Below are 21,801 nucleotides of genomic sequence, written 5' to 3'. Positions count from 1 at the left end.
CCCTAACTCAAGTTTGTCTTTTCTAGTCATCTAATTGTAAACCAAAAAATGCCCCTAAAGAGACAAGATATTAGGTGAGGGTAGCTGGAGTTTGATTCATTCTTAGTGAGCCAGTAGCCTCTTGGGGCAATGCTAGTAGTATTTCTGTTGTATAAGGAATATGAGAGAGTGTGATTGGAATTACAATCATTTCCAGATCTGAAACACACTGGAGAAGATGTGAAGAAATAGAAGGGGGTGCAAGGTCACTAAAGAAAATAGAGGTAGATATGGACAAGTTCTGGGGAAATGGTTTCAGGCTGTACAGCTTTTGTCCTTCTCTGTAAGGCCTGGCTTTCTCCATTACCTCATTTTAAAATTTTATACTCTTCCAGTGGCCAAGGGGATGACAGTATTTCCAGACCTCATCTTCAGTGGGACTGCAATTAGCAAGGGGTTGCATCCTAAGAATACACTTTCTCTTCCCTAGACTGTGTGAGCTAGAAAGTGGGAGTGAGTAGCAACTTGTGCTGAGGAAGAGTAGATATTAAGGTAGAACCAGCACCCCAACAAAGCTTCTTTCCCCTGCTTCCCTTCTTCCTCTTTTCCCATCCTCTGTAATCGCCTTCCAATTTTTCCTTCCCCCTTTTTTTTCTTTCTTTCTTTCTTGCTCTTCTCTTCCAGCCTCTCAATTTTCCTTTCAAATTGGGGTCTTTTTTCTTTTCCCTTCATTTCACTTTTATTCTTTTTATCCTTCTTCTTTTTTGGACTCTTCTGTTTTTCTTACTCTGTCTCTTTCTCCATTTCATAATTTCTTCTCTCTCTTTACCACCTCTGACCTTCTCGTATTTCCTTTCCCTCCCTTCCTATTTTTCATTTCTCCTGCCCTTCAGTTTATTATTGTAAGCACATTGCTCTAAAGGCCTGTCATTCCCTCATTTTCTCATTTAGCATTTCAAACTTTCCCAAATTTAGCACAAAGTGTGGTTTTCCTCTTCACTTTTCTCCATTTACCCTGATGTATCTCCTTCCCTGATTGTTATTTGAAAGTTTCGTACTTTAAAACTGTCAGATTAAAGCTTGCTTAGAAGCAGTTAAGTGGCTAGGGATTAAAAATATATAAAGGACCATTTGCAAGGTAATTAGTCCATGTGTAAATTAATAGAGTTGACTGTGTTTGAGAATGCTGTAAACATGTTAAGCCGTCCTGTTCTTTGCTTCATCTCTTAGATTGGTGGAACAAGAATGCCTACCCGCAGCCGCAGGAATTCGGTTTCCATGGAAACCAAAAGTCTGCCTGCTCAGCAAGTTGAAAATGAAGGAGTGGCTCCAAGTAAAAGAAAAATAACTTAAGGACTGTACCATGGAAAACGAAGAAAAACCAGTTATCACAACATTCAGTTTAGAAAAGTTTGAGGGGAAATATACCTGAAAGATCTGTAGGCAAGAGGAATGTTTTTCTTTTACTGTTCTTGAGAGTTTTTATAGTGCCTCGAAAATACACATTGACTATGTGAAGCAGTGTTCCAACTAAAATGGAATGTTGTGCTCTTAACACCTGATGTTTGAGGAGGCTCCAGATTGGCAGGGAGATAAAGAGAGAAGAAAGTATTTTTATAGTAGACCTTTTGCAAAAAATTGTAAGTAGGAAAATAATTTGCTTTTTTTCAAGAGCAATATTTATCATTATGTATTATGTTAATAATTTGAGTTGTATTGCTGGTCTGTTGAGGTTGGCTCAAAAGGTTAAATCTTGCCACTGTCAGAGATAATTTCGAGCTACGTAAACCTTATTTCTGACCCATCTGACAGTTTTTATATACTACTTTAAAATGATGATTGTTGCAGGTTAATGAAGTTAAATATCTTTAAAAACTTGGAGAAATTCCATTGCAGAAGCCAAAAAAGGAAAATAAAAAATAAAAAACTCTCTGCCTCTGAAAATTCACAAGTAAGTTAACAGTTTTTTGTTGGGCAATCATCAGTTTGTTTAAAAAGAAAAAAACTCTTGTGGTGTAACAGGTTCGGTGACGAATGCCTCTATCTCTTGGCACAAATCCTGGCTAAGTGTTGAAATACACTACTAAAAGCAAAGAGATGAGTATAGTTTCCAGAAAAATCTCATATTTCAACCAACAAGGCTAATGTGTGGTAAAACGGAAGGTATTTTTCTTCATCTACACTGATTCATTTAAATTTTTCAGGACCGTGGAGATGAATTTGGAAAAGGGCATGATCAATTGATGTTATTATAGCCAATAATAAGAAGGGATGTACTTAAGAAGGGATGGACTTATTTAACTTTTGTATTCCTCTTCTTTAATGTGCACTAAATAGGTGCATCTTTTGTAAAATATAAGCTTTGTAATCCAGGGCAATATTTGCTTTGTTTTTGGAATTTTTTATGCATTTTATGTTAATATAAGAAACTAGTCCTTGAAACCTTCTCACCTGTTATAAATAGCAGTTAAGTATTTTATTTACTACCAAGTTTTGATTTTTCTGGTTGGTTATAAAATATTTTTGTAATTAATGCGCAATTACTAGTAAAGTTGTTTTATGCATTTTAATATATAGTTTCCTCATTCTGCCATTCCCATTTTAAAATATTGAGCTTGGTTTTCAGTGGTCTTGATCTTTTTTTTTTTTTTTTTTTTTAACTTTGTCACATACCAATATTTCCCAGAAATATTCCAGCTGTGAGTTATTTGGCAGTGAACCAAGGGAGAGGCAGGGATTCCCTTGGAATTTGCTCTTTTAAAAAAACTAAACAATGATTGCTTCAGACTTCTGAATACCAGAAAGACTTGGCTTTCATTTTTTTAGTGTACTTTTTACTTAGTAAAATGTGTAATCTTACAGGTGGTTATTTTGAGATTATCTTAGCCATCTATCTGAGTAACCGTGATAATATATATAAAGCTAGACTTTGTTTTCCACTTGTGCTTTATCAAGCCTCTTTTTTCTAATGTATATTTGATCTTGTGTTCTTTTTCTTGATTTTTAGTACTGAGAATGTATAAGCAAGAAAGTGACATTGGCAGTATGAGCAAAGATTTAAAAAAAAAAAAAACAGACTCAGTGTTGGCAAGGATGTGATGAGCTTGACCCACTTATATCTCTGAGGTGAAGGTATAAACATTTCATTCAGTAAATGTTTGAGTGCATCTGTACTGTATGCCACATAACCTAAAGTAGGTCCTCACGTTTACTCTCTGATAAAATTCTTTTTTCATATATCACAATATTTGTTTATTTAACTTACTGTCTTTCTTCTTGAATAGACTACAAGCTATGCCAGGGTAGGGCATATTTGTTTTGTTCACTAGTATGTAACAAACACCTAATACAGTGTCTGTCGTAGTTGCTCAGTAGATACAAGTTGAATGTATGAATAAGTGAATGTCTAGGTATCGAGGATAGATTTTTTTTTTCTCACGAGCTAACATTCTAGTGGAAGACACATGCTGATCTATGTGATAAGTGCCCCGATAAAGTAATACAAGAAAGTCATCTAATCTGGACCTGATAATTAAGGAAGGTTCTGAGATAAATGCTGAGCTGAGTCTTTTAAAAAAGAGTAAGAGTTATAAGGAAAGAATGAAAGATCTTCCACACAGAAAGAAAGCAGCATATGCAAAGGTGAAAGATGGCCAGATTGTAGGCTGTGGCGTGGAGATGAGAGAAAAAGCTATAGGACACGACAGACATACCATGCTATGGCATTTGAATTTTGTCCTGTGCAATGTGGGAACTAGTAGTGATTTTTTAATAAAAATAAATAACATGATCAGATATATTCTTCAAAAAGTTCTTACTGGCATTAATCTAGAGAATGGAATGGAGCTGGGAAAGACTATAGGGAAGGAGAAAAGTTGCAAAGGTATGTTATCAAAATTGAAAAATGGTAAAGGCCCTGAATTAAAGCAATAAGAGTAGGGATGGGGAACTTCCCCGGCGGTCCGGTGGTTAAGACCCCACCTTCCAATGCAAGGGGTGTGGGTTCGATCCCTGGTCCGGGAACTAAGATCCCACATGCCGTGTGGTGCGGCAAAAAAAAAAAAGTAGGGATGGGCTCAAGTGATGGAAGAAAAAAAATGATAACTTGGTGATATAGTTGGTAGGGAGAATCAAATATGACTTCCAGGTTCCTCATACAGGATACTGGGTAAATAACAGTGTTACTTACTGAGAAAGTACGAGGAGGAGTGTGGTTAGAGTGGGGAGAGAGCTCCCTTAAAATGTTCGTTTCCTTTCACCACTTGTATTCCTTGGATTCTGGGTCTGGGTGTGCCATTGTTGCCGCATAATAAGTTACCCCAAAACTTACTAGTTAAAACTACAAATAATTATTATCTCAGTGTTTCTGTGGGTCAGGAGTGCAGACGCAGCTTAGCTGGGTGCCTCTGGCTCAAGGCCTCATAAAGTTGCAGTCAAGCTGTTGGCTGGGGCTGCAGTCGTCTGAAGGCTCGCCTGGGGCTGGAGCATCTGCTTCCAAGGAAGCTCTCTCGTGGTAGCAGTGGAAGTTCTCAGTCTCTTGTTGGCTGTTAGCAGGAAGCCTCATGCTCACCACATGTACCTCTCTATAGGTCTGCTTGAGTGTCCTCTTGACGTAGCAGCTGGCTTACCCCAGAGAGAGCAATCCAAGACAGAGCAAGGAGGAAGCCACAGTGTCTTTTAAGGCCTAGTCCTGGAAGTCAAATACTGTCACTTATGCCATAGAAATAATGCCTCGTTAGAAATAAGTCACTAAGTCCACACTCAGGCTTCACCTCGTGAAGGGAGGAGTATAAAAAGGTTTAGTGAACATATTTTTAAGCCTTCACAAATTCCGTGAGCATTTTAGGCATACAGAAGAAATAGGTTTAGGGTGGAGAGAAAACAGAGGACACTTTAAAAAAATTCCTTACTACCAACATGTTAAATCTGACATAGAGATAGTTGGTGTCAAAGATAGTTGATCATTTGAGTTTTGAACTCAAGAGAGAGAAGCCTGATCTCATTAGTACAGATTTGGGAACTGGTGGTGTATCTGTGGTGATTGAAATCAGAGAAAAGGATGACATAGCAGTAATGAGTGAAATGAAGAAAGGACCATGAATAGAGCCCCAGGAAGAACCATAGAAATTCAGTAAAAGGAGAAGTTTCATTAAAGTGGCTACAATGGAAGTCAGATTTATAAATGTTAAGGAATAAGAAAGTGAGGTGGAAGCAATGAAAATCTTTATTGCAAAACTTGGAAATAGTTCTGTTCGGATCTTCTTTTGCAACTGCAAAGGAAGTTAACCTATTCCTTTCCATTTCTACTTGGATTCTGTGTTTGGACACCATGAACGTTTTAGAGATAATAGAAGGAGGCACAGATTTAAGGTAGAGAGGGGAGAAAACACTTTTTAATATTTTATTACCAACATGCTAAATATGAAGTTCTTGATGGACATGCTGGTAGAGATATTAAGATGTTTTTCATGTTTTATAGGCATATGGTAGGTACTTTTTTTTTTAACATCTTTATTGGAGTATAATTGCTTTACAGTGCTGTGTTAGTTTCTGCTTTATAACAAAGTGAATCAGCTATACATATACATATATCCCCATATCTCCTCCCTCGTGGTCTCCCTTCCACCCTCCCCATCCCACCCCTCTAGGCGGTCACAAAGCACCCAGCTGATCTCCCTGTGCTATGCAGCTGCTTCCCACTAGCTATCTATTTTACATTTGGTAGTGTATATATGTCCATGCCGCTCTCTCACTTTGTCCCAGCTTACCCTTCCCCCTCCCTGTGTCCTCAAGTCCGTTCTCTACGTCTTCGTCTTTATTCCTGTCCTGCCCCTAGGTTCTTCATAACCATTTTTTTTTTTGTTTTACATTCCATATATATGTGTTAGCATACGGTATTTGTTTTTCTCTTTCTGACTTACTTCACTCTGTATGACAGACTCTAGGTCCATCCACCTCACTACAAATAACTCAATTTCGTTTCTTTTTCTGGCTGAGTGTGGCAGGTACTTTTTAATCAGACCTTAGAGTATTTGATGTCAGGATTTATCGAGTTTCTCACTGAGATGTAGAAATAAAGGGTATGCATTTCATTGATCCTTCCACTCTTGCTGTCTTCCCTTGGCTAGTGTCCAGACTTCTTATCAAAGTACATAAGGGCAGACACACAAGCATCTATCTGGGGATTGGGTCCGATCTGCTGAGCAAAGCTTACTGAAAGAGTCGAGGCCCAGACATATATTTCTAGGATCGGTCTCCAGGTTGCCTCAACAAATAGGAAGATTCAGTTACCTTGGTGTATATGTTTGCTTTCAGTATATGAGCTACTGTTAGAAAGTGATCAAGCAAGGACCTACTGAGGGTTAGTTTTTAATTGTTGTACGTGCATGGTATAACCTGGTTAATTCTCTTAAGGAACTGGGGTTGGGGGGAAGCCTGAGTGTAAATTAATTGCTGTTTTGAAAGTGAAGAAACCTAAAGAATCTGTGGTTAGTGGGTTGAATTACTCCTTCCCTTTTCTTGAAGAATATGCATTTCTTAGAGGGGAAAAGGAAACCTTTTTATATTCCCCACCCCAGGTTTTGCTTACCCAAAAATATACAGCCCAGGAGAGTATGTGCATGTTACTCTTAAGAGGCACACTCCAGTAAGGCACTGCCACGGGTCTCAGGTCTCTCCCAAGCCCTGCATTAACGCAACATCTACTCCAGTCAGGCTTTACCAACACACAAAGTAGCCATTCTTGCCCCTACCTGCATGCTTTTACACATAAAGCTACATCTGCTTGCATTTATTCATGCCTCTCAAAACTTTGTCTGTCCTCTGTTGAATTGATAATGCATATTTTGAGCATCTATTGTAATACGTTATACCAGTCTCTTGAGATTTAAAGATAAATAAGATTGGTTTCTGCCTTAAGGGTATTACCTAATCTAGTTGGGGAGATAGGTATGCACGATTAGCTATAATACAGAGCAGAATATTCAAGTGACGTAATAGTGACAGGAGTAAGAAAAAAGGATACTTGGAAGTAAGAGAAACTCATGGTAGAAATGACTTTTAAGCTGTGTTTGAAAGACAAGTAAAATATTAATGTGGATAAAAAGGAAGCAAAGCATTAGGGCATGAGGGAAATTCTTATGAAAAAAGCTAATTTTAGGAAATAGCGAATATGCTTGTTTAATAACCACAGAGGTAAAGGATGATAAATGGAAGATGAAGTTGAAGAGGTAGGTTAAAGCTTGATAGCGGAAGGTATTGACTGTTATTTCCAGATAGTTTGATTTGATTCTAAAAACAATGCAGAGGGCTTCCCTGTTGGTGCAGTGGTTAAGAATCCGCCTGCCAATGCAGGGGACACGGGTTCGAGCCCTGGTCCGGGAAGATCCTACATGCCGTGGAGCAACTAAGCCCGTGTGCCACAACTACTGAGCCTGCACTCTAGAGCCTGCGAGCCACAACTACTGAGCCCGTGTGCCACAACTACTGAAGCCCTCGCGCCTAGAGCCCGTGCTCTACAAGAGAAGCCACGGCAACGAGAAGCCCGCGCACCACAACAAAGAGTAGCCCCTGCTCACCGCAACTAGAGAAAGCCCGCACGCAGCAACGAAGACCCAACGCAGCCAAAAATAAATAAATTTATTAAATCAATCAATCAATAAATAAAAGCAATGAAGATTTATTGAAGGCTTTTTGAGCAAGATCACATGATCAATTTTAGGAGTTACAATATAAAGGCTTATTTAGAAAGGAAAAAGTCTTCATACTATTTTACAATATGAAAATATTAGAGGGAGAATATGGATGGGGTGAAGAGACAACTAGTTATGTTTTCAACCAAATGTTGGCAGTACAATTAAGGTGATATCCTATGGAACCTATAGACTGAAAATGTGGGTCTGCAACTTAGGAGAAAGAAACAGGAAGGTTGGGGACCCACCTTTGGGCTGACATACCAAGAAATTGGGGCATGTCTGCAACCAAGATGGCCTTTTTTTTTTTTTTTAACTCTTTTTCTTCCACTTCCCCTTTATTTGGGTCAAGGGGCTAAGAGTTTGGTTACATACCAGATTAACTGAGCAAATAAATACATTGAGAATAATGGGAAAGAGGAAGGCAAGAATAAACCCTGTAGTATTGGTTTGGAATTGGAAATGAAATCATGGTACTTAATATATAGAGAGGTGGAGAAATAGATGTGTGTGTATACATATGCATACATATTTCCTAATTCTGCTGATAGGGTCTAGAAGCAAGGGCACTCTAGTAGTAATGCGCACAGCTAGCACCAGCACCCAGATCTTGGTTTCCAAGTCCCATTCTTCACTTAAAGAAACTGGGGCTTCTTGGAGAAATTACTAATTCCAAGAATGGGGAAGGGAAGCTGTAAGATGAACCTGGAAGTGTGAAAATGCTCAAAGAATGATGGGTGCATGTCAAAAGAACACAGGAGCTAGCTTAAAGGAGTTCCCAGGTCCGTTTTAATTTGAGCATGAAATAATGATAGTAACAGATTGAAATCCTTTGAGTAAAATAGTAGTCCACAAGCCCATACAGATATGAGTGAATTAAAAAATGGGGCAAAAGGGAATATTCTGTGGTAGAATGCCAATCAATTAATCTAGAGAGAATGATGGAATTAGAGAAGTCACAATTTGCAACCAGTATAAAAATAATAAAGCTAAAAATCATCAAAGGATGTTAAATGCAGTGGGTGAAAATTTGATGGCAAATAGGAATATTTGCATAGTCTTAAAGAATCTCACTGCCAGACAGTTATTATTATTAATAAGTATAACATGCTTATTAGTTTACTTAATGCTGAAGAAACCTGGCAGAAACTATTTTAACCAAGTAACTAAAGTTGATATCACCAGTAATGAGACAAATTAACAATGTGTGTTTCTAGGTATGCACGAAGAAGAACACAGCATCACTTTTGTGGTATGTTCCTGCCAAATGTGCGTAAGTTATAAGGAAATACCAGAGAAACCCAAAGGCATATAGTCTGTAAAGTGATTGGTCAGCAATCTTCAAAACTGACAGGATCATGAAAGACAGAGAAACACTGGAGGACTGTTTTACTTAAAGACTAAGTTAATGGGACTCATAATCCTGGTTTGTATGTATAGTCCAGTAAAGGACATTGTTGGAACAACTGGCAAAACTTGAATGGAGTTTGTAGATTACATGGTAGTAATGTATCTATGTTAATTTCCTTTGCTGTGGTTATGTTAGAGCATGCCTTGTACTTAGGAAATAAACACTGAAGTAAAAATTGGTAATGGAACATCATGTCTACAACTTAGTCTCAAATTGGAGGACTTGGGCAGAGAAACGTTAACAGGGAGTCTTGGTGAAAGGTATATAGGAGCTATATGTACTATTTCTACAACTTCTTTATAAATTTGAGATTATTTCAGAATAGAAAGTTTGTGAAGGGACTACCCTGGTAGCGCAGTGGTTAAGAATCTGCCTGCCAATGCAGGGGACACGGGTTCAAGCCCTGGTCCGGGAAGATCCCACATGCCGCGGAGCAACTAAGCCCGTGCACCACAACTACTGAGCCTGTGCTCTAGAGCTCGTGGGCCACAACTACTGAAGCCTGCACGCCACAACTACTGAGCCCGTGTGCCATAACTACTGAAGCCCATGCGCCTACAGCCTGTGCTCTGCAACAAGAGAAGCCACTGCAATGAGAAGCCTGCACACTGCAACAAAGAGTAGCCCCCGCTCGCCGCAACTAGAGAAAGCCCGCGTGCAGCAATGAAGACCCAACACTGCCAAAAATAAATAGAAAATTAATTAATTAAAAACAAAGAAAGTTTGTGAAAAATGTATTGTTCAGTGTCAGATATTATAGGAAGGTCAAGGAGGATGAAGACTGAAGGGAAAAGGCTATTAGATTCAATAATCAATCAGGCAGAAGGACAGAAGAATCTAAATGAAGTGGCAGGTGGTGGGGGAATCAGAGACTCCTGTTTTTAGGGTCCCAAGCATGAAATTTTCCTTACAGTTCAAGACCCTAAAAACAAAACTTTTCTGCTTTAAATTCCTACTGTACTTATTATAATACCACAAATTTTGAATCTCAGTTGTTACCTACATTATTCTCTTTCAAGTATTTTGCACAAGTCCCTAAACAGACTGTAAGCTCCTCGCAGGCAACGATTATGTTTTTATACAGCTGTGTGTCTAACCCAAGACCAGGCACAGGGCGAGGCAGCCTCCAGATGCTGCATCAACACCTACTAAATTGTGCTGATACCTCCCCATTTACCAGCATGCGGCTAAGTTGTCTCTAACTCAGTCTTAGATCCCTTACTCATAAGGGCAAGTCTATGGGCAGCTATGAGCCCTGCACAAGAAAAGAAATTTTAAAACTTGTATTTAGGGAAACCCTTGGTGGTCCAGTGGTTAGGACTCCGCACTTTCACTGCTGAGGGCCCAGGTTTGATCCCTGGTCCGGGAACTAAGATCCCGCAAGCAAGCAAGCAAGCAATAAATAAATAATAAAAATAAAAATAAAAACTTGTGCTTATTAAAGGCCATGCCAGTCACCTCTCAAGAAAGACTGAAGTTCCATGTTTTGGATACATTTTTACAATACCGTCTAACTCGCAATGTTACTATATGTCATTTAAGAGCAACAAGGTAAGTATAAATTCAGGTTAGATTTAACAATTTGGAAGACACTGTATTTAAAACCTCTTAAAAACATTCTATCTAGTACCCAAAGCTTGTTTGGACATGAATATGTAATCTCTGATTCTTTCTGCGGCAGAAAAACAAGAAACAAACAACTTCCCTTGTCAAAGAGTGAGACCCATGTCCAATCGCCGGCATGCTGAAAAGAAGCCTGCTCCACAACTCGGGGGTTGTGTGAATGCCAAGTAAACTCAACTCCTCCCCAGTTTGCAAACTGCTCTTTCAACAAAATTCTGCCCAACTTCGACTGCAGAAACTAAACTGTAAGGTATTCTGATTTTAGCCTGTTAGATAGGACTCCAAATAAATAGGATGTTGTGTCCAGGAACAGCCTTACTGACTCCATCCTCCTCCATGAGACAATATTTAAATTTACTCCTGAAAGTTTTCAACTGAAAGTGAGAAATGAGTCCGAAATAGATAATAAAGTGATTACAATCTCTTTGTTTAATTGAATGAGAAAGTGAACATTTCTATAAAACTAAGAAATAGAATGTATTTTATGGAGTTTGTGTTTTATGTTTAGCTAGTCTTGGGTCCCAACAATATGCAAACAGCAGTTTTACTAATGTGAAAAACAAATAATTGAATACATTTTACAAGTATATTGTCTGCCCTCTGCCCCACCAAAAGTGATGCAAATTATAGTTTCCCAAGTGCCGCAGTGGGCAGCTGGAAATAGTCTCTGTCCAATTACACAATGAGTTCTTTTGAGTTCAGGAAGAGGGTGAGGGAGACTGAAATCACACTGCATCAGGCTTGAATGTCTCTGTATATGTGTGCATGTTGGGAAGCTAATAAAGTGGTAGGTCAGTCCCTAATTCAGTTTGGCTTTTTTTAATGCTACACTCTAGTGCCTGAAAACTTTTAAGGAGCAAGGACTGTGTAACTTACTAAGTGCCTAAGGCCAAAATGTCATTTTGCATATGAGGGAGTGCTGAGTTTGCTGTCAGCCAAGCCTTCTGCCTCCCAGGAGCCCCTGCTAGAGTTAATTCACATCCAGCAGTTGGGGAAGTCTTCAGAATGTTAAGACTGTCAGCTGCAACTTGGAGAGGTATGAGAGGCTGAGTCTTAGAAGTAGCCAGTCCAGAGTTTGTTGGAAGAGGCAAGCGATGAGGGGGGAGCAGAGAGCACTGAGTTAGTCTCAACTCCACCATTTGCTAAGGCTGTATCTCTCCCCTCTTTGAGCCTGGGTCTTTTCATCTGTAAAATCCAGAATGTGATGCCTTCCCAGCATATTCAACAGGTTCTAGTGGCCTTCCAATAAATAATGGATATAAAAGTTCTTTTTAAACTGCAAGTCACTGTATAAATGTGAAGAATTGTCAGATCGCATCAATTGGAGATGTCATCTGAGTTAAAACTTGAAAGGAGTTTGTCAGACTGGAAAGGAAATTTCAAGCTGAGGGACAAAGTATGAGCCATGCTGCAGAGGTAGAAACATGCACAGCATGTTGTAATGGCAGGACATCCAGGGTGCCTAAGGCCTGCCCAGGGTAACTACGGTGAAGAGACCAAAAGGAACCTAGGAAAGTGTGCTTGGGAGAACTTAAGAAAAAGCCCTGAGTGCCTTCTTAGAAACAGAGGGCATTGTCTTGAGATGGGGAGTAATCAAAAGCTTTTTAATGAGGGTGGCAGTCGAGGTGGGTAACATGATTAAACTTCTATAATGGAGAGTATGGCAGTAATATGTCAGATAGATTGGGAGGCAGAACGGACAGCAGGGAAGCCTGAGGGTGGGGGAATCAAGGGAGGCTATTTTTCAGTGTAAACCTGAGGTTATGGTGATCAACCTTACTCAGCAATCTGTTCACCTTTGTTTCTGCAGTACCAAATATGCCTGCCACATTTGTGAGAATGTGGCCGAGCCAATGAGATAGAAGGTGCAGATCTTAAATCTACTGGAGTTGGACACGTCAGAAATGGGTAATAAGTACTACAGATCCTCACACAAGGTAAGCCAGATGCCTCGCCTTCCTCTAGGGCTCAAAGCTAAATGGGATAAGGGTTCCTTTGCAAAAGTTGTTCTTTGGGTAATTAAATTCTAGTTGTGTCACTTGGAAGTGGATTCTAAATGCAAAAAAAAAAAAGGTGGTATCCTCCCAAGAAGGTCGCTTAATAAAGGATGGTTAACTCTTTAAATGTTACTTTTACCTAGCTGGACTCTCCTAACCTTTTAAAGCTTGGACTCTATAGAGTCCAGGAAGGAAAAAGAAAGTGAGGCAAGCAGCAGTGCCCAAATTGAAACCCAAGTTGCCCTCCCTCAGGGACTTGAGAATCTGTGTAAATCACAGCATGACCTCCTCCCCAGAACGTTTCAATGTTTACGTGATATTTATGTTAATGTTTAAACGTTTAAAATGGATACTACAGCCTTGAGAGAGAAAATTGAACTTAACCCGTTAAAACTTAATAATAATATGGAGACCAACATTGCCAACCCATGTGGGTCTCAGGACATGCCCCCGCCCCCCATTCCTTTTCAGTTTGGTATCAAGTGTGTTCATGCTTCATGTATTTTTTTTTTTTAACAGTACAAGGTGGATGATTCTTTTTTTTATGTTCCTAACTTATAAACAGACCAACTTGTTAAAAGACTAACAAAAGCAATATTAACAATTCTGAGAAATGATTTCTGTTGATGAAGGAAGAATAACTGCAGCTCCAGGAGAGTAGTCAACCTTTGTGAGAACTGGCTGGTAGAGGTCTCTGGGCCGGCTCTGTATCCACCAACTCTGTGCCTTTTCCTTTTCCTCTGCAGCTGTCTGGGGTTCTGTCTAGGTTTGTTCCAGCTCTCCAGAATGCCCACATGAATACCACTGGCTCTGGAAGGGGAAAGGGACTGATGGTATTAACTGAATTCATTTTGCTGGAGACTTACAGGAGGCTGATGTCATTCACTGGAAACTGCAGCAAACTTGGCTATTCCCTTGCCCATGGGAGTATTGGGTTTTTTGAGAATTTTTTTTGTTATATAAGTACCTCATCCATAGATATGTCGTTATTGAAGATTCCACTTCAATCCAATATATTTTTGGACATTTTTCACCAAAAACATTACTTTTAAATAGTATTACATAATTTTGAATATTTAGCATCTCAGGAACTCTGAAAACTTTATTGGGCTGATAGATATGCACTTCAGACCTCATATCAGAACAATCAAATTTCCTTAAAACTAGAAAAAAGGTACTATTGAGTCCATTGAACAATGTAATCAAACGAGGGCCCGATCACGCCTTCATGTGTTTTTAACCCTAGCTGGCGGTATTCTCTCCTCCTGCTATTTTTTGCTCTCTTAGTCATGGACCTTGTCTCAGAGTGACCTTTAGCTGTTCCTCAAAACTCCTCTCAAGTGACCAGGATTTGCCTTAGGCTCTAAGGGAAATACTTAAGTGGAGGATTTCCAAAAATATTTCCACAGTTTAGACAATGGTGCCATTAAATAAATATACACCTTCTCCAGTGACTAATCCTCTTTACCTGTTTTTATAATGGAGTGAAATTTTTTTTTAAATTTATTTATTTTATTTATTTATTTTTGGCTGCATTGGGTCTTCGTTGCTGTGCACGGGCTTTCTCTAGTTGCGGTGAGCGGGGGCTACTCTTCGTTGCGGTGCACGGGCTTCTCATTGCGGTGGCTTCTCTTGTTGCGGAGCACGGGCTCTAGGCGCGTGGGCTTCAGTAGTTGTGGCACGTGGGCTCAGTAGTTGTGGCACGTGGGCTCAGTAGTTGTGGCTCGCGGGCTCTAGAGCGCAGGCTCAGTAGTTGTGGTGCACGGGCTTCGTTGCTCCACGGCATGTGGGATCTTCCCGGACCAGGGTTCGAACCCGTGTCGCCTGCATTGGCAGGCGGATTCTTAACCACTGCACCACCAGGGAAGTCCCTGGAATGAAATTTTTAAAAATTAACAGCCAAAAAAAAAATTAACAGCCACATCTCTCTACACTGACGCTTCCCATGGATATGGAATACTTTGGTATATGTTACATTTCCTCTTTTATGATTGCACAATGACTTCAAATAGCTATGAGTAACTGTGAATGCGTAGGCCAAGAGAGACTATCTTACTTCCTTTCTCTAAGGGTTAACTGCTGCTGGGCTCCCCTAGCATTTTGATTTCATTTCTGATACATTTGTTAAATTACAATTACTCATTTACCTCCACCAGATCTTGAAGTTAGAGTTAATGTGTTTTCTCCTATTACGCATCTGCTATGCAGTCTTGCCCTAGTACCTGGTATATAATGGATACTCAATGTTGGTTAAATTGAATGAATTTACCCTGATTTCTGTAGTCAGATAGATACTGGCAGCTTTCTCAGGGACATGAGTGATCAAAATCAAGTAGGCTTCTATCTATACTAGATTAACCATTTTACTAATTTCATAGAAAAATACTTGTAAAACACTCGATAAACAAAACATTCATGTAATTGATAATTAAAGAGAAAAGATGGGGGCACCGGATATAGGGAGACCTCCTGGGAAAGATTAACACGTTAGGAGTATAGTGAGTCATATTTTTTTCATTGTTTTACAATCTTAACAGCTTTTCTTAGATTCCTTCCTTTTGAGCTGCGGCATAACCTGAATATTAGGGTTGTTTTTTTTAACCCCACCCTGGTTGCTATAGTTGATGAGTCATAGAAACCAGAGAAGGGAAAGACCAGTGAAATCATCTGGTTCATCTCCAAATTAGGGAGTGGAGCATTGGGATTTGGGGAAGACTAACCTCTCATTTGAAAAGACAAAAGGAAAAAACTGCAACTAGAGCTGATGAGAGCAGCTCACCCATCTGTTTGCCTTTTGCTTCTAACACAGTCCTGAGATCCACCCTGTTAGAAAGCAATCAGGAATTCTTATCAAGGGCCCCAGGAAAACCAGATGCCAAAGTCTTGAGGAGTCGAACCAGAATTCTACTGCCTGAGTAATAAAGTTGGATTATGAATCTTTCAGTGATTGTTGTAATGGAGTCTTACAGAATTTGAACCTCTGTTTTTAGCAAGGTCTTATAAATTTAAGAGCTAGCAAAAGCCTCACAGAAGATCTGGGCTAAAATGCCTAGTTCCCAGATGCAAAGACTAAGGTGGAGATGATAAGAGATGATAGGTATGCCTAGGTCAGGAGTACAGACTCTCAATCCCTTTCTCTCTGTGTCACAGTCGCACAGTATCCTCCCTCACAATGCTCTCCTCCACTGTCATCGTCCTCCTCTTCTCCCCCTTCTTGTTCTCCTCTTTTGCATTGTTGGTTGAAGCAATGGCAGAGACGATTCAGCATCCGTGTCTGCTCTTCATGTTAACCAAGGCTGACCCCCCAGGTATCACATGACCTTGGGCCACAGAGGCAAGTGGATGCCACTTCAGCCTCACCTGCAGCCTGTCTACCACGCTCCTTGCTCTCCTCCTACTTGCTTCTGTGTCGTCCCAGCTGCAGAACCTTGGCCTCATCTCCTGTTCAGACTTTGCTCTTGTCCTTTGAAATTTTTAACAAATCATAGTGTCCTCACCTTCCCCCTTGATACCTAGCTTAGCTCTCCCCCAACTTTTGATGACCCATAGCATCCCTGCACCAACTTTGGCCTCTTGGGTTACAGAACCGGCTTCATACTGCTTGCTCTTTGCCAATGTCCCCTTACAAAATGGGAGGACTCTTTGAACCTTATCAGTGCTGATAGCATCTGTATATCCCCAATATAAATCCCCATATCTAGTTATCTGAGTACATTATCACAGGTTCACATTATTAGAAATCTAAATTCCTTTGCAACATTAGAGATATTCAACAGTTGCCTGTTATTTTATTTTGATAATATTCTAACAGACTTATGTTACTTTAAAGTGATGTTTTTCAGTCACAGCTATACATTTGAGTAACTTAGGGACTAAAAACATGTTAGGGTCTCATGACCCAAAGACCCTGAATGAAAACAACTACTTTATATGGATATATTCAGTTATGCAAGGGGTAATCTTCCCAACTTGGACAAAAATGGAATGCAGAGAAAGAAGGTGGCCAATTGTATTTGATAAAAATAATCTATTGATCTCCTTGCAAAGAGATATAATTTTGTTATTCAAAGTATTTCCATTTAGAAGTCCTGCTGGGTCTGTTTTAATGAGTAGATAAGACCTGTTTACGTTTAGTAACATCCATGTGCCTATAGACATTAATGTGCCTAAATCAGTTACATTTGCATATTAAGGATTGAGTTTTAGAGCTAAAAGAGAATTTGAAGATTTTCTAGTCAAAGCCCCTCATTTTCCAGATAAGAAACAGAATCACAGATCCTGGGTGATTTGTCCAAGTAAACTCAATTAGGATAGGAGCTAGGACCAGAACCTCTGCTTCCTGGGGTCAATGATGACTAGCACAGGACTCAGCAATAGAGTACAGTCCAGCAAAGTCAGGTCTTTAAAGATGCAGAGCCTGTCATGGGCCCACACTGGGCGAGGTGCTGGAGTTGCAAAGACGAACAGGGAGCTCCCTGTCTAATGGTACAGCCTGGTACATAAACAGTCATAGTGCCATGGGATAAAGAAGTACTGCAAATAAGACAAAGGTTATGTGAATAAAGAAGTCTAGTCTACCCTTCCCATAAACCTCATGCCACGAGGTATCTTATTTATTATATTATCTTGCTTAGCAAACCTTTTTATTTTTTCTATATAGTATATGAACTGTGTAAGCTTTGGCCCTACCTAGGTTGTATTATCATAAATTATGATTAGAAGAATCAAAATCAAATGAGGGACTTCCCTGGAGGTCCAGTGGTTAAGACTCTGCACTTCCACTGTTGGGGGCACAGGTTCGATCCTGGTCAGGGAACTAAGATCTGATGTGCCATGCGGCGTGGCCAAAAAAAAAAAAAGAAATGTTGGTTTAAAAAAAATCAAATGAAATTTTACTAGATTGAGTGTTTTCTTTGTCTGCAGAGGGTGCTGTGATATCCAACTTTTACTCTATAGTTTTTTAATTGTATTTTCTTGAATATATTTGAAAAAATACCATCAAGAAGATTGACGTTTTCCCCAAAGCCTGCCACAGGCTGTTATAATCTTAGTGTGTAAGACGGAAGCCCTCTTTTCACTATGTCTTTTTTCAACTATGTATAAAATTATAGAAGTAATATGTATTCATTGTTAACAAAAATCAAATAATATAAAGAAGTGTATAAAAGGTGAGCATTCTCCTTCACACATACACACCAATCTTCTTCTTTCCCAAGAGCTAATCAATATCAGCTTGGTGTATATCCTTCCATATATTTGCATGTGTGTGTATATATACATTTATACACCTACACACATATGTAAATATGTAAATGTACATACATAGCTATTAACTTAAAACTAGAGTCAAATTAATATTATTGGTCTAATTGACTTTTTTTAACTCAGGACTTGTAAGGTCTTTAAAGTATAAAAATATTCAAACACTCAAAATGTATCTAGTAGACATTTAATAAGGATGAAAACATTTGAAGTGTAGTTATCTTTATGTGTGTTTTCATACTCACTAAACATATTTTATTTTATGAAAAATACTGTCCTATTTTAAGCAAACTCTTATGGCTAAGAGATATATTTTTTATTACAGAATTAGGATTTTTCCAGACACTTAACACCTAAGTAATATTTGTATATATGTTGTGGAAAATGCTGCTTGAAGGAATGATAGAGGCTGAGAGAGTTTGAAATATTTATCCTCTGACTTGCCGAACCATAAAAATGCAACAAAATGCACTGAGGTAAGACCTAAGATGCTACTCTGATGGCTCAGGAAGCATCCCAATATCTCAGCAATTTAATATAAGAGTGATCATGATGGGGTGGATATGTGTAGCCAGATCTGTTTTCATAATGTTGTATATATCAGTATTGCAATAACTTAGCATGCCAACAAGACACAGGTTTACACTCACATTCTGCTTTCTCTTCTGTTTTACTCTATATTTTTGAAAACTGTCCATATTGATCTAGCTTCAGTCGATAATACAGATATTTCATAATTAATTTTAATTTAGCCTCACTGATGAGAGATATTTCATAATTAATTTTAATTTAGCCTCACTGATGAGCACTTAGGGCATATCAACCTTATAATGCTACAATAAAAATCCTTATACACATATGTTGTGGTCATGTATGACACCCTTTTCAGGATAGCTTTCTTTTTTTTAAAAAAAATTAATTAATTTATTTATTTTTGGCTGTGTTGGGTCTTCGTTTCTGTGCGAGGGCTTTCTCTAGTTGCGGAAAGCGGGGGCCACTCTTCATTGCAGTGCGCGGGCCTCTCGCTATCGCAGCCTCTCTTATTGCGGAGCACAGGCTCCAGACGCGCAGGCTCAGTAGCTGTGGCTCACGGGCTTAGTTGCTCCGCGGCATGTGGGATCTTCCCAGACCAGGGCTCGAACCCGTGTCCCCTGCATTGGCAGGCAGATTCTCAACCACTGCGCCACCAGGGAAGCCCCAGGATAGCTTTCTTGAAGCAAAATCACTGAATCGAAGGGTATGAACATTTTAAATATTGATAGATACCGCTAAATTGCCTTCTCACCGATAACATACAAGCATTTCCATTTCAGCCATTTCCAACCACACTGGATACTATCAGCCTTTTAGTTTTTGCCAGGCAAGTTTAAGTATGAATAAGGGCAAGGTAATGTTTTATGGAGAGAAATCCAATAGTAAGAGGTACTGGGTAAGAGTGTCGGCACAACCAGTAACAACCAAATGCCTGTCCTCCAGGGGCTCCTGCCTAGTTGCAGAGACCAACAGATAAAAGAATAACAATGCAAGGTGATAACTGAGAGAGGAGAAGGACATTAAAAATGTCAAGAGAAACAGATAAGCACCAAATCTGCCCGCAGGGCTTGGGAAAGGTTTTCCTTCATGAGAAAATAATATTTGCTCTGATGCTTGAAGGATGAGGAGAAACTCACTATTAAGGAAAGTGGGAAAGGGCATTCCAGGCAGGGAAGCAGCGTGGAGAAAGGCATATGGAGGTGTGAGTATGATTGGCAGTGGTGCAAGGTGGGAGTGAAGGGAAAGATGTGGGCAATTGGCTGTCAGGTCAGTCAGACCCTACCTACCAAGAAGGGTTTCCAGAGAGGGGTCATGTAATCAGACCTATTTCTTAGAAAGATATTCTGGATGCCTTGTAGAGAATGAATTGAGACCAAAAGTATATGTTACAGCTGGGAAAGAGAGGTTGAAGTCACTGCAGACATTTCACTGAAAATATCTCAAAACAAAACAGAAACTGTGGTTTGACCACACAGAGTACTCTGTGTGGTTTGGGTCATGATACCTTTATTCAACAAGTGTGTATTGAAACCGTATCATGAGTTCAGCAGGGCTAGATGCTGAAAGGACTCAAAAAGCCAATGAAATATCCACTGTTTTTTCAACACCTACAATACACCAGGCACTTTTTATACTTCGTCTAATCTTTACATTTGTCTTGCAGTATCACAAATGAGAAAATTGCGGTTGTTAAAGAAGCAGAGGGACTTCCCTGGTGGCGCAGTGGTTAAGAATCCACCTGCCAATGCAGGGGACACGGGTTCGAGCCCTGGTCCGGGAAGATCCCACATGCCACAGAGCAACTAAGCCCGTGCGCCAGAGCTACTGAGCCTGCACTCTAGAGCCCGTGCACCACAACTGCTGAAGCCCGCATGTCACAGCTACTGAAGCCCGCACGCCTAGAGCCTGTGCTCCGCAACAAGAGAAGCCACCACAATGAGAAGCTCGTACACCGCAACGAAGAGCAGCCCCCGCTCGCCGCAACTAGAGAGAGCCCGCACGCAGCAACGAAGACCCAACGCAGCCAAAAATAAATAAACAAATTTATTAAAAAAAAAACAAAACAGAAACAGAACAAGACGCCAGAACTGGTTCACTCCAAGCCCCACTCTTGTTCACGGACTCAGTCTCTCTGATTCTCCTCTACCTTCTTCCCTCCCTCTCTTCCTTCCTTCCTTCCTCCCTTCCTTCCTTCCTTCCCTCCCTCCTTCCCTTCCTTCCTTTCTTCCTCTCTACCTCCCTCCCTTCCATCTTCCCTCCTCTTTTAATATTTATCTTCAGCTAAGTTATACAGGTGAATAATTCTAAAAGTCACATATTTACACAAAATTCTATATCATTCTATATAAATCAGAGTTAAGCTTATTTGTTAGTAACAGAGGCTGGATGTAAGTACTTTAAGTGAGGTAGAAATTTATTTTTTCTTTCATGTACAAGAAATCCGGAGGAAAGCAGTCCAGGACTGAGTTGATGGTTTCACACTTGTCAGGAAAACAGCCTCCTCCTGACTGTTTGCCCTGAGCTTTTGTTTTCATCCTCAAGTTTTTTGATCTCCATCCTTTGTGCCTACTTTCCATCTTCCAGTTTTCCTCAAGGTCCACAGTAACTGAGGGAGCTCCAGACATCACATCAAGTATGAGGCAAAGGAAGTAGGAGAAAAAAGGGTGTTCAGCAAAAAAACCCAGACCAAACCAAACCAAACCAACAAACTAAAACAAACAACAATAAAAACCCCATGTCAATTGTCTGTTTTCTCTTTAAGGAGATTTTCTTGAAGCTGAAAACTGCAATCTTTTAGCTGAGTATGTTGTTGCCCACTTTAAAGAAAAGGTTGCTAAGGAAAAAAAAATCAGAATGTATATTGAGTCAGGAATTTGGATTTTCTATGATAGCTTCCACATGCGCGCTCCCTCTCTCTCTCTCTCTCTCTCTCTCTCTTTCCCTCCCAGGTAGCAATTACTTAACTTGATCCACAATACCCACAATTCCTGCTCCCAAAAGCCAAATATTTTCAACACTTGTAGTTATTTCTTGTGGAGATTCACCACTATATTTTTAAATAACATGCCAATGTTTCTTAATTTTTCAGTTTTAAGTAGTATCTATTGTGTACTAATGAAAAATAAGGTCTTTTACTCCTCACCTACAGTATACACACAGAATCTCAAAATGGTTACATTATTTTTCTCTAATGTTGTTTACAGAATTATGATTATAGAAACATAGAGCCAGGTAATGTGTTATGTTTACATTTCCTTCTCATGGCAACTGTTTCAGCTATTATGTTGCTGCATAAGTAACCAGC

The 21,801-nt window shown here is 39.7% G+C and overlaps 1 protein-coding gene across 13 annotated transcripts in view; it reads left to right on the top strand.

Moving 5' to 3' along the window:
* Nucleotides 1-21,552, top strand: part of ICE2 (interactor of little elongation complex ELL subunit 2) — an 84,505-nt gene extending 62,953 nt beyond the window's left edge. For 7 of the 13 annotated variants that reach the window (XR_011075153.1, XR_011075149.1, XR_011075150.1 and 4 more), the window contains 6 exons: nucleotides 1,210-1,930; nucleotides 2,987-3,111; nucleotides 10,763-10,954; nucleotides 12,515-12,641; nucleotides 18,289-18,439; nucleotides 20,161-21,551. Coding sequence is in view for 1 of the 13 variants with exons in the window: in XM_068552799.1 (XP_068408900.1) it covers nucleotides 1,210-1,332 (123 nt within the window). In the remaining 12 variants the exon portion in view is untranslated. Of the gene's footprint in view, nucleotides 1-1,209; nucleotides 2,426-2,986; nucleotides 3,112-10,762; nucleotides 10,955-12,514; nucleotides 12,642-18,288; nucleotides 18,440-20,160 lie in introns of those variants that run through there. The other 6 variants (XR_011075159.1, XR_011075160.1, XR_011075158.1 and 3 more) reach the window with 5 other exon arrangements.
* The last annotated feature ends 249 nt before the right edge of the window (nucleotides 21,553-21,801 follow it).

Source organism: Eschrichtius robustus, chromosome 1, assembly GCF_028021215.1.
Source record: "Eschrichtius robustus isolate mEscRob2 chromosome 1, mEscRob2.pri, whole genome shotgun sequence".
Taxonomy (NCBI): domain Eukaryota; kingdom Metazoa; phylum Chordata; class Mammalia; order Artiodactyla; family Eschrichtiidae; genus Eschrichtius; species Eschrichtius robustus.
This window is presented reverse-complemented; position numbering and strand designations above follow the sequence as displayed.